At 51.6% G+C, this 12,013-nt stretch overlaps 1 protein-coding gene across 1 annotated transcript; it reads right to left on the bottom strand.

Annotated features, from left to right (window-relative positions):
- Window positions 1-1,684: 1,684 nt before the first annotated feature.
- Window positions 1,685-9,770, bottom strand: PCK2 (phosphoenolpyruvate carboxykinase 2, mitochondrial). Its single transcript, XM_054577844.1, has 10 exons — window positions 9,637-9,770; window positions 7,321-7,566; window positions 6,656-6,840; window positions 6,366-6,569; window positions 5,820-6,007; window positions 5,328-5,490; window positions 4,843-5,061; window positions 2,943-3,080; window positions 2,559-2,654; window positions 1,685-2,352 (listed from the first exon to the last, which is right to left on the bottom strand). The coding sequence occupies exons 1-10, from the start codon at window positions 9,663-9,665 to the stop codon at window positions 1,898-1,900; spliced, it is 1,923 nt and encodes a 640-aa protein (XP_054433819.1). The 5' UTR covers window positions 9,666-9,770; the 3' UTR covers window positions 1,685-1,897.
- Window positions 9,771-12,013: the final 2,243 nt, after the last annotated feature.

Genomic DNA, 12,013 nt, shown 5'->3' with positions numbered 1-12,013 from the left:
TATATTGTTCATTTTACTTTTAAACTTCACAGTCAGCAATATATAATACAGGCTTCTATAGCCTAGTCTAATCAATATAGAGCAGAAAGGTGAGGGCGGCTAACATATTCAAAGGTTGTTCTATGCCAGGCATAGTTTTGAGTGCCTGGCACCACTGACTCCTAATTTTTTTTTTTAAGATTATATGTATGTATTTATTTTAGAGAGATGGGAAGGGAGGGAGAGAAACATCTATGTGAGAGAGAAACATCAATCAGTTGCCTCTCCCATGCCCCTGGTCAGGGACCTGACCCTCACCCCAGGCATGTGCCTTGACTGGGAATTGAACTGGTGACCTTTGGTTTGTGGGATGATGCCCAAACCACTGAGTCACATCAGTCAGGGCATGACTTTTAATCTTAACAGCACTGTAAGTTGTCGGCACATCTGTGTTCTACAGATAAAGGAACTGAGAGGCACAGCCACTGGCCTGAGTCTACTATGTGCTTAATTTATGCTGCCTCTGATCATATTGTTTCAGGCATCGCTATTTATGAAGCTGAGGATTTGTCTGCATACTTTTAAGTGCAGTGGATTCCATTGCTCAGTGTATTTTAGCATGGGACCCACTCTGACCTTTAGAGCCTCTTCTGCTCTTACACATTGTAGCAGGTTATTGGCTATTTTCTAGAACGCTTGGTGTTTCTTCCTCCTGTGTTTTCTTTTGAGGGACTTCTCAATAATTCTATGTTATTTGTTGAAGTTTATTCTCATTTCCTGGGTACAGACTTCTGTCTTATCCACCTCAGTTTATACATTCACTAAGCCTGACCCAGATCACAGGTGAAGTTATCCTCAGCTAATGCCCCTGAGTTATGTGGGATCATCACTCTTTTTGTGGTTTCCTTCTAAAATTGATTTCAGAGTTTAGGCCAAGGCCTTGCTACTCAAACTATGGTCCCTGGACCAGCAGCATCAGCATCATCGAGGAGCTTGTAAGAAAAACAATTTCCGGGCTACTCTAGACTTGCTGAATGAGAATCTGCATTTTACTAAGATCCCCAGATGATTCATAGGCACTTTTAAGTCTGAGAAGCATGAAACAGGTAACATCTCAGATCCTTACAGCTCTACAAGTCTACATTGCTGTGAGAGACATGTTTCCAGTTATCGTTTACCCTTGGCCCTACTGTTTACTGTGCGACCTTTGGTAATTACTTGACCTCTCTGTGCCTTTGTTTCTTCATCTGTAAAATGGTACCTGCCTCAAAAGTTTGTTTTCTAATATGTTTAGAAGAGTGCCTGAGAAAATGCTATCGAAGTATTAGCTGTCCTAAATACTGAATAAGCTTTCATGTATACTTTGTGAGTCCCAATTTCAGATAGGAGGAAGAACAGTTTTGAGAACTAACAATGGAACCACTTCACTGTAGAATGGGGTTATAGAGGTTTCTGCTAGTCTGAGCGGAAGATCAGGAATTTTAGGCCTGGAGGATATACTGAGCAGTTCCCAGAGGCCTCTACTTTTTATGACCTCAGGACACAGAGCAGATAGTGCCTTCTCCCAGCAATTAATTCCTTCTTAGGTGGCCCAAAGGTAGAGCTACATGTGGGACACCAGCTACTGGGAGGAGCTGGAAGAAGATTATAAAATTCATGTTAGAGGGAAGTCTGTGAAGATAAGTGCGAAATGAAAACACAAATGTTGTATAAAATAAATGCGCATCTCTCATTATTGGATAGCATGTAGGATAGACAGCATATGGGGAAAGGCCTGTGGCCTGGTCTCAAGGCACCCACGGGATGTTAGTTACATCAAATTGCTCATATTTTCTGCAACCCTGGTGGCTCTTCTGTTCCTAGGTGACAGTGGAGGATAGGGATATGCTGTGCTTTCTGGCTAGACCGGAGCCTCAGACTACATTCTGCGCACACGTCCCTCCAGGGCCTCCAACTCAGTCAGCACCTCCTTGGGCAGATCCTGGTTGACCTGCTCTGTCAGGTAGCTCCTAATGTCACGAACTTCCTGTTCCCAGAAGTCCTTAGGGATGGAGAACAGCTGGGTGGTATCTATGGCTCCCAGACCACTGAGATCCAAGGCGCCTTCCTTTGGCACTAGCCCAATGGGTGTCTCTCGGGCACTGTCCTCCCCCTCTAGCCGCCGGCAGATCCAGTCCAGCACTCGAGAATTCTCTCCAAAGCCTGGCCACAGGAAGCGGCCTGCATCATCACGTCGGAACCAGTTGACATGGAAGATGCGGGGCAGCCGGGCCCCCTTGTGCCCCTCCATGCTCAGCCAGTGTTCTAGGTATCGCCCAAAGTTGTAGCCAAAAAAGGGCCGCATGGCAAATGGGTCATGCATGATGACCTTCCCTGGGGAGGGGAGAGGATGTGTTAGGAAAAGAGAAGGGCATCTGGCATCCAGCTCCAGGAGGCTGTAAAATGTTCATGGTTCTAGGATATCCTTGGGGCAGGGTGAAAAGGGGTGGGGGAGGGGCTGGGCAGGAGGCAGGTCTGGCTCAGGCAGGGGGAGAAGAGGCAACGGGGCACATGGGAGAGGAGCAATGGAAAGTGCGCACCTTTGTGTTCAGCTGCAGCAGTGGACTCAGAGCGCATGGCACTGCCCACAAACACTCCGTGGCGCCAGTTGAAGGCCTCATATACCAGGGGCACTCCTAGAACACCAGTGAATGGGGTAACAGGCAGTCCTTTTTATTGGACTCATCCATCCTTTCTGGCGATTCTGACTCCTAATCTCTCTCTCTTAGGACCTCAGCTGTCCCATTTTCAAACCTCACATCTCCCCGCAGTTTTGCATTCTCCAGGGGAGAGCTCTGGAGACAGATAGCTACAGTTGGCAATCCAGGCTGAGGCTTCTGGGGCTTTAAGTACAAGAGGGGGATGGGCCCTGATATAGAACCAGATCCTTTACCGAGAAGGCATGGAGTCCACACGATACTTACCTTTGGGTCTTCGCCCTCCAAAGATGATGGCATCAATAGGGACACCCTCAGGGGCCTCCCAGGCTGGGTCCATGATGGGGCACTGGCGAGCCGGGGCACAAAAGCGAGAGTTGGGATGTGCACAGGGCTCCTTGTCACCTGGCAGAGGAAATACAAATACTACCATTTCCCAGAGCACAGCCACACCTAGCACACACGTGCATGCACTCTTGCACAATTTCTTTTTAACTCATCCGCTCCCTGCAATCTCATGTGGTAGGGAGTAGGGAAACAGGACATCTCCCCTAAAAGATCAGCTTATTTATCCATAATGGTACTGACAACTGAGCTATGTGAGAAAAGGGTAGGAGAGGAAGTGGGATTAAGCGGGGTACTAATGTTTATGCCAAACTATAGCCATGTGGCATTAGCCAGTGCTCAAAAGAATGGGGTTAGATGTTGGCATAATTCCCCCCCAGAAATGATTTACTTTATTTATGGGATATTATTTAAATAAGTACTCAAACCTAAAGCAAAAACTGAGTCTCTCTGGTGAGTATTTTAGACAATTGACCTTTCATCAGCAAATGCAGTAAGATGAAAATCTCCTGAGCTACCAAAGTGCAAATAGGAATTGACTTTAAAACTAACAGAATTTTGGTGATTTCCCCAGGTACCCTAAATGGATATGGTGCCTTCTCTGTGGAGGTTTCTGGTCAGACCTGGGGGGGAGGGCAAGGGATTTAAAGAGCCAGCACCCCCTGCCCGCTTCCCACCCCCCAGCTCCTGCCTCCAACAAAAGCCATCCTTTACGCTTCTCTCTTGCACTTTCATCAGCCCCCAATTCATGACCCTAGCATAAGGTGTTATTTTGGGAACAAGCTGGGCACCACATGCCCTAGTTACACCCCTGAATCCACAGATAATGAAAGGGTTGAGGAATTAGCCTGTAGGGGAATATGAAATTTCCTTGGATTTCTCAGCTGGGTAGAAGGCTGAGGAGAGCTTAATGATGACGTTACAGAAAATAAAGGGTGATTTAGATGACAAGGGCGACTGCTAGGTCATCTTGGAAAACCTGAACGCAGGCTTCAGTGACCACAAGGCGGCCCTCCCCCACCATGCTCTTCTTTGCTCCCGTCCCTACCCAGGTCTCTGAGCTCTCTGACTGCTGAAGGCCACTGAACGTTGGAGGTCAGAGTGCAGAGTTGGGGGAGGGGCGGGACTGCAGGCGTGGGGAATATGGACAGTGTTGAGAAACTAACTTCCAGGAAAGGCTAAAGAACGGGTCTGATTCAGTCTGGAAGAAGTTTTAGAGTGTATGTGTTAGAGGGGCAGGGGAGGGGTGAGGGTAACAATACTGAACTTCAGGCAGTAGTTATTACACAGAGGGATGGAGGGAACTAAGTGGCAGGAGGAGGGGCAGGCTTCCTCCTTTCCTAATAGGTCAAACTTTATGGATTATGCTTTGAGCCCTATTTCTTTTAAAATAATTTTCAAAACCGTCCTTCCCTTTTCTTTTTAAAAAAATACCCAGCTTATATTTATTGCAGATTTACAATGTGTTCGGTACTACGCTAAACCCTTTATGTGCATTTAATCCTTCAACATAATCCTTCAACATAATCCCGAAGGATTCAACATAATCCTTCGACCTTATGGGATAGGTGCCGCTACCCTCATTCAACTGACAGGAAAACTGAAGCTGAGGAGGTTAAGCAATTTAGCTAAGTCACAAAGCCAGTACTTGGTGGAGTTGGGATATGAACTGAGACCTTTCCTGGGTTTGGAAACTGCAAACATAACTTCCAGTGCGGTGCCTTGCGGAGATCCTGGAAGATGGCTGTGGTTTGAGAAGGCTTTTCAGTCATCAAGGTGCTGAGCCCTGGGGCATGTGTCATGGCTCCCCTACCCCACATACCAGGTTTCCAGGCCTTGCCCAGCCAGGAGGTGACAGTGACGCCAGGTGGAAGAGGCTGGTCGATGCCCTCCCAGTACACGCCACCATCGCTGGTCTCAGCCACATTGGTGAAAAGAGTGTTACTCTGTATTGTGGCCATCGCATTAGGATTGGTGGTGGCAGAGGTACCAGGGGCCACCCCGAAGAAGCCATTTTCAGGGTTGATAGCCCGGAGTCGACCTGTTAGGAGAAGTGGAAAAAAAGGAAGGGCCAACCAGGAACAGGTGAGGAGCGGGCCAGGGGTGTTCCTGCTCTGCCCTTCTCTGCCATGAGCTGGACCCGAGCTCTTATGGGGAAAGGCTTTGTGTCTCTGCCAGTATCCTGGGGGCAAGGTCAACTTGTCAGGAAAAATTGCCTACTGACAAAGCTCACCATGAGCAGTGGAGAGGAGATCATTACGCTCTGGTAGGAGCCAGAACTAAGAGTATGATCCAAGGGCCACTCACCATCACTGTCAAACCTCATCCAGGCGATGTCATCGCCCACACACTCTACTTTCCAGCCTGGCAGTGTTGGCCGCATCATGGCCAAGTTTGTCTTGCCACAGGCACTGGGGAAGGCGGCTGCCACATAGTGCTTCTTCCCCGAAGGGCTGGTGATACCCAGGATCTGAACATTGAGGACAGAGGGAACAAGGAGGAGGTCACCAAAGGTCGGGGCACAATCCACATGGGAAGGACAGCTGTGGGTTGACAGGGAGGACAGGTTTAACAGGTTTATGCACTTAACGGTTGCGCCACCTTGCCACTGGGCCTGGAGTGGCAGCAAGGGGAAGCCACCCAACATTCAGCAGCCTGGGGTCAAAGCTTCAGGCTTTGGGCAGAGTCCCTGCTCACCAGCTTGGCAGGTGGCAGTCACAAGGCGAGGCTGAGGCGGAATGGCCAGGCCCCGCCACTGCCTTGCCCCCCACAGCGGCCCGATCCTCACCAGGCCCTCACCAGCATGTGCTCCGCTAGCCAGCCCTCATCCCTGGCCAGCCGAGAGGCGATGCGAAGGGCAAAACACTTCTTGCCCAGCAGGGAGTTGCCACCATAGCCGCTGCCGAAGGAGACGATTTCCCGCTGGTCGGGCACATGGCCAATCAGGGTTTTCTCTGGGTTGCACGGCCACTGGCTCACCGGCTCCCCTGGGGACAATGGGGTCATGGGGCTGCTGGCGGGGCATCAGGAACTGGGGGATCAGGGGCTGGAGGGATCAGGGGTTGGCAGGAGAGACACTTGAGAGCAGAGGCAGTACCAATGGGTAGCTGAAGCCTCCCACCTCATAGTATCCATCAGCTCTCATGCCTCCATTCTTAGACATGGACAATTGACTTTTGCAATATTGTGCAAATTGCTCTGCAAAGACAGGCTCACCCTCAGCCCACACTGCTGGCCTGCATCTGGGGAATTAGGTGTCTCACTAAGTAGGATGGGTAGGATTTGGGGTTCCTTCTGAGTGTAATCAGGACTCTGTGTCCTCCCATGGACAGAGCAGGAGCTCACCTGACCCAGTCAGGGGCTGGCCCACAGAGTGCAGACACTTGACAAAGTCACCATCTCCCAGGGCCTGAAGCACAGGTGTCCCCAGCCGGGTCATAATACGCATGCTTGCCACCACGTAGGCTGAGTCAGTGAGCTGCACTCCGATGCGGGACAGTGGAGAGCCCACAGGACCCATGCTGAATGGAAGTACATACATGGTTCGGCCTGTGGAGGAAAATGTCACCTGGATGAAGGGTTCCAACCTGTTAATACCATCAGTGTCCCTGCCTCTGTGTCCCCACCCTGGTTACCCTGCATGCAGCCTGGAAACCTCTCATCCACAGCTTGCTGGAACTCAGCTGGAGACATCCAGTTGCCCAGCTGCCCACGGGCCCCACCGGCCGGAAGGGGCACTGTGTCTCGTTGAGTAGGAGTTACAATCACCGTCTTGCTCTCTACCCGTGCCACATCCTTGGGGTCTGTGCGGGCCAGCCAGCTGGGAGAGAAGGGATTATTAGGAAGACGGTGGCCAGCAGGTCTCCCTTATCCCCAGACCCATTCTTTCAAGTCTAACTTTGACTCCAGGTCTTCTGTTTTTTCCCATCTACTCACACCTCCGTCACTTCCTCCAGGCTCTGCCCCATGTGAGGGGACACATGTAGGCATACTGATGCTATTGCAGGCCTGGCCCAGGCCCATATTCAACTATGCAGTTCCCTTGGCCCCCAGCCCTGTAATTTGCTCCCTGAATTTGGGAGGAAAAAAGAGAAAAAAGTCTTTATTTATATATGATTCTTCACTTAACATAAAAATGCAGACCACTCCCAGTAATTCCTGACTGTTTGCTCTAAACCTCCCATTCTTTCTCATTCCATTGAGATGGTCTAGTTAAATCTGATTTTGTCTTGGTAAAGACAAAGTGGCCTCAGTCCAAGCAGCTGCCCCCATCTGGGGGGTCGCTGGGCTCAGGGCTTACCAGTTATTGTATTTGGGGAGCTTTCGGATGAGTCCCTGCCGCTCCAGCAGGGCCAGCGTGGCAGTGTTCTCGGCCTCGGTCCCATCACAGATGTGGATGCCTTCTGGTTGGCACAGGCGTGCACTGCGCTCCACAAAGTCTCGAACCCCAGCAGGCAGCTGGCCCAGGTCTCCACTGAGCACTCGCAGGGTCTGAATGCTGCGCCGTGATGACCAGCCACAGGGGCTCAGTCCATGCCAACTAAGCCTGTGAGAGAAAAAAACAGAGAGGTAAGAGGTAATGAGCCAGGTGTTTTCATGGAGGGTGGGCAAGCCAGGTGGATAGGAAGCTGGGGCTGCTAGGGAGCGTGCTAAAGCAGGTCTTGAGGTGTGTGGGACGGGTTCGGGCCACATGTATCTTGTGGCCTTTATAAGGCTTAGCGAGGGTATCTCCTGGTCAGCAAGGGATGGGTATTGCCACATGATCATAAAGGCTGTGTAGAAGGGTATGTATGTGTCAACATGCTGATGTTACTGCAGGCTTAGTCCATGCCCATGTTTAACTAGGTCTGGTCAATGTTTAGAAATGAACAGGTGCCCTATGGCCCAAGTGTAAATAAACTGCCTACGTGACAGCTTCATGTGTCTGGTGTTTGAAGCTCTCATCCTTGTTCTTTCCATTCTCAAGCCTAGTTTTTATAAGTTAAAAAGGCAGCTATTTTTATTTATTGATTTTCTTCCGGTGTGTATGTTGTGAGACTGTGAAACCTCATGCAAAGAACCTGTTCTTTGAGATGGTACAGTCCCGTTTCTAGATTAGGACTCCTGCACCGAGAGCAGGTGATTGGATATTAGGTTTCAGGCATCAGATCTGCTTGCAGCCCACCTCCTCTGAAAGTAGTGCAAAAATGTTGCTATTGGGTAGGTACTTTTGAACCCTGTGAAAGGTTGGCTGGGGTTCATGCCCCGATTCCCAGGAGGGCAGGATCCCTGTTGTCTGTCCCTTCACACTGCTGGGAGAGGGAGGAACAGGGTCTGCTCTGATTGGCCTAGACCCCGAGCAGAGGGAGCCAGAAAGACCAAAGGCCAGGAGAAGGAGGTTGCCCTCCTCCTATGCCAGTGAGGCATAGGGAAACGTGCCCCGCACACCTAGGAACACATGATCCTATTCTCCCGACTCTCTTTCCTAGAGGACACATGCCTGTAGAGCTTTGAGTGTTGGTGGTAGGGTGCAATAACAGACTGCAGGAAGCTCAAATTCAGAGGGTGTAAGCCTGGGGAAGGGAGAGAGCTGAGACTATGGATGTTGGATCTGGAGCCTGGCTGGATTGGGAACTGGGGTGTCTTCCACTGGGCTGAGTGAGATGGAAACCCAGTGTGGTCCCAGGGCAGAGGAGGAGGGCACCTGGGACCTGGGTTTTCCCTGAGCACTAATTTTAAAGGTGCAAGGTCTTGGGGAGAGCCTCTCTCCATGGGGAGCCTGGCTCAGGAAGTCTTGGTGAAGCTCCACCACTTCCCTCCAGTCTCTTAAGCAGGACCTTCTCCTTTTCCTCAGCTCCAGAGACCACCCACAAGGGCTGGCTACTGGGAACTAGCCGCGGGAGCAATATGGGGTCAGCTCAAATTCTGGGGCAAAACCTGGGAAGAAGGGAGGCTACAGAGGTAAGACAGGAAGCTGTGAAACGGCCCGGGGAGAAGACAGACAAACAGGCCTAGGGGTTCCTGTCCTGGACAGGGGACGAAGCCAGCCATATACTAACTGAAGGCAACGTGGCTCCCTCTTCTGCCTTGCTTCCCTTCTTCCCCTGTCTCCAGGTCCCTCTGGCTGCCAGCCCTGCTGCCAGGTGCCAGTAGGTGGGGGAGGACCCGGAATGGGTGTTTACATTCTACCTTTTTTACGGAGCTCTGAGCCCCTTTCCCCAGGGGCTCTTGCACCCTTGACCCCAGGGCCCTAATGCTCCTCATTGCAACCTGTGGCACAAGAGTTACATCCGAAAAGGAAAGGGGAAAGACTCGGATACGGGGCTCAGCGGGGGCGAGCGAGGAGGTGGAAGGAAGTTCTGAGAATTGGCAGATAGAGACCACGCGGTCAGAGGCCAGCAGAGCAGGGAGGGGTAGGAGCGGACGGAAACGGTGAGACTCGAAGCGGCTCCCCCCGATCTCTGGCGAGACGCAAGGCCTGAGACACTCCGGATCGAGAAACACTTGCCGCCCCGCACGCCGCCTCATCGGATGGGAAGCTAGGCTGAGGCTGACGAGCAGGACGGCACAACTGGCAGCCCCGAGGGCGCGAGCTCCGCGGAAGGTGTGGATTGGCCCCGGGCTGAGGGTCACTCACCGCAGGCCGTGGCGGTACACAGCGGCCATGGCACCTGGGCGGGGGCTGCGGGGTGGCCTCAGGAACGGAGCGGAGCAGGGGAGAGATGGAAGGCGGGTAAAGGGAGAGCGGCGAAGCTTGAGGGAGCTAAGACTGGGCGGGAGGAGCTTAAAAAGGAGGCGGGTGGGCGGGTGCGGGGGCGGGACTTAACAGGGATCTAACAGGGCCAGAGCGACCCTCTTTCCACCACGCCAGCGGGCCAGCTCTGCGAGTCCAAGTTCTAGGCCAGCCCAGCCGCCGCCCCACCCCCTGCATCCTAACCCCCAAACCCATCTCTGCCATTGAGGGACTGGGTCCTCTCCTCGAGGCCCCGCCCCCCTCGCCCGTTCCCGCCCACTGCACATGATGTAACTTTGAGGACTCTTGCCCTGGGGAGAGGGTGATTGGGGACCTTGGGTGGCAAACAAGCTAGGAAAGACAAGCAAGGCCAGGGGCGGGAGTCGGCGGGGCCTTGAAGTCTAGTAGTGGGCGTTGGATATGTTATCCTTCCCCTTCTTCCTAGGGACTGGGCACTTTGAGCGCCAGGCTCTTCTGATTTGCAGGGCCTCAATGTTAGGGTCCTCTCAGGCCCCAATTCCCAGATCCTTGTTTCTTCTCCCCCTGATGAGGGCTGCCTTCTGTCTTACCATCAAACAGTGGTGTATACTCGTCTTCTTTGGGCCTCTGACCTATTCTGCCTGCCTTCCTTCCTTCCTTCCTTCCTTCCTTCCTTCCTTCCTTCCTTCCTTCCTTCCTTTTTTGAGAGAGTTGAAGTGAGGGAGAAAGAGAGGGTGAGAAACATTGACGTGAGAGAGAAACATCTATCAGTTGCCTCTTATACACACTCCCGGGGGTGGGGGGAACCTGCAACATAGGCATGTGCCCTGGCTGGGAATCAAACCGGCAACCTTTAACTTTTCTAGACGGTCCCCACCCAGCTGAGCCACACCAGTTAGGGCTGACCTGATCATTTTTTCCACATTTCCCTGGAGAGAGCATCTGCTCCACCCAATCACCATCATAAAGTCCTCAGATAATTTCTCAATTTATGTCTCCATCCAGACATTGCCCTTCATCTTGAGGCCACTGGGTATCACTCCAAATTCCACAGCATCTGAAACTCAGCATGTCTGTGGGAGGCATCTGCTCAGCATCCACTCTGCCTTTTTGGTAATAGCACCCTGATGCTCCTCCTCAGTCTTTGTGGTCCTGTGGGTATGCTGGGGGTTGGTTCTCAGCTTGGCCAATTTGTGTGTTCCTTGCTCTGACCTCAGCAATTGGGAATGTTCAGGGATGGGCATGAAGTTTCTCTGTGGTCCTGCTGGGGTTGCTGAGCTGGTAGACTATAAATCTGGAGCTTCCGGGTGTCAGTTTAGTACTGCAAAGCAGGAACCTGCTTGAGACAGAAGCCAAGCTAGAGGAAGCAGAGCAGAGGGATGGAGAGAAACAGATTTGTGATTTCAGCTATAGGAGTCAATACATTTCTTCTCTTGCCCAAGCTAATTTTAAGTGGATTTCTACCATTTGCAACAGAAATGACAGTGATTCTCAGATTTTGCCTAGTTCTGTGCTGGAACACAGTGGGACCAAGAGAGCTGGCCTCCAGCCCTGGTCTTGCTGCTGGCCCTCCTCTCTTACACCCTGGCTCCACCCTGCGCTCCACCTCAGGTGTACATGTTTGGGACTTATCCCTCCAGTCCCAGCATCCAAACTCTGTCCACACCTACCTCACAGCAAACAGCAGCCTGTTTGTCCCTTTGGCCCTATAGGTGTGCATACTCGTGGACTGGTCAACCTACTGAAGGTCATCCTCACAATCCCGCACCTGCTCTCATGGTTCCCTACCTCAGCGAATGGACTCACCATCTCCCTAGTTGCCCCAGAGGAACTTGAATCAGTCCAAACAAGTCCTTTTTTATCCTCCACACCTAATCAGACATCAGGACCTTTGGATTTGTACCTCACGTATCACTCAAGTCTGTGTCTATCCCCATAGCCACTGTCTTAGTTTGGGACTTATCTCTCACCTTGTTTCGGGTGATTGCTTCAAGCCACCTCTTTCCACCTGCCTCTCCAAATGCTACCCTCTCTCCTTCCCACCAAGTTACTCTCCAAACTCTGCACTTAAGGTCACATCGAAGAGTTAAGAGAGAGGGATGTTTATTGTGTAGACACACAATAAACACGAGGTGCCATGCTCTGTGCCAGCAGCATAAGTATAATCTCACTCCGTTTCACAACAACCCTATTACAGATGTGGACACTGAGGCTTAGAGGGGTTAAGCCATTTGATTTAAGTCACATAGCTGGTCGGGTTGAGAAAAGGAGACTGACTCCAAGTCTGACTCTAATTACTTAC

This window comes from Pteronotus mesoamericanus, unplaced genomic scaffold (genome assembly GCF_021234165.1).
Source record: "Pteronotus mesoamericanus isolate MK-2021 breed Mesoamerican mustached bat unplaced genomic scaffold, CSHL_Meso_final contig_46, whole genome shotgun sequence".
In the NCBI taxonomy this organism is placed as follows: domain Eukaryota; kingdom Metazoa; phylum Chordata; class Mammalia; order Chiroptera; family Mormoopidae; genus Pteronotus; species Pteronotus mesoamericanus.
This window is presented reverse-complemented; position numbering and strand designations above follow the sequence as displayed.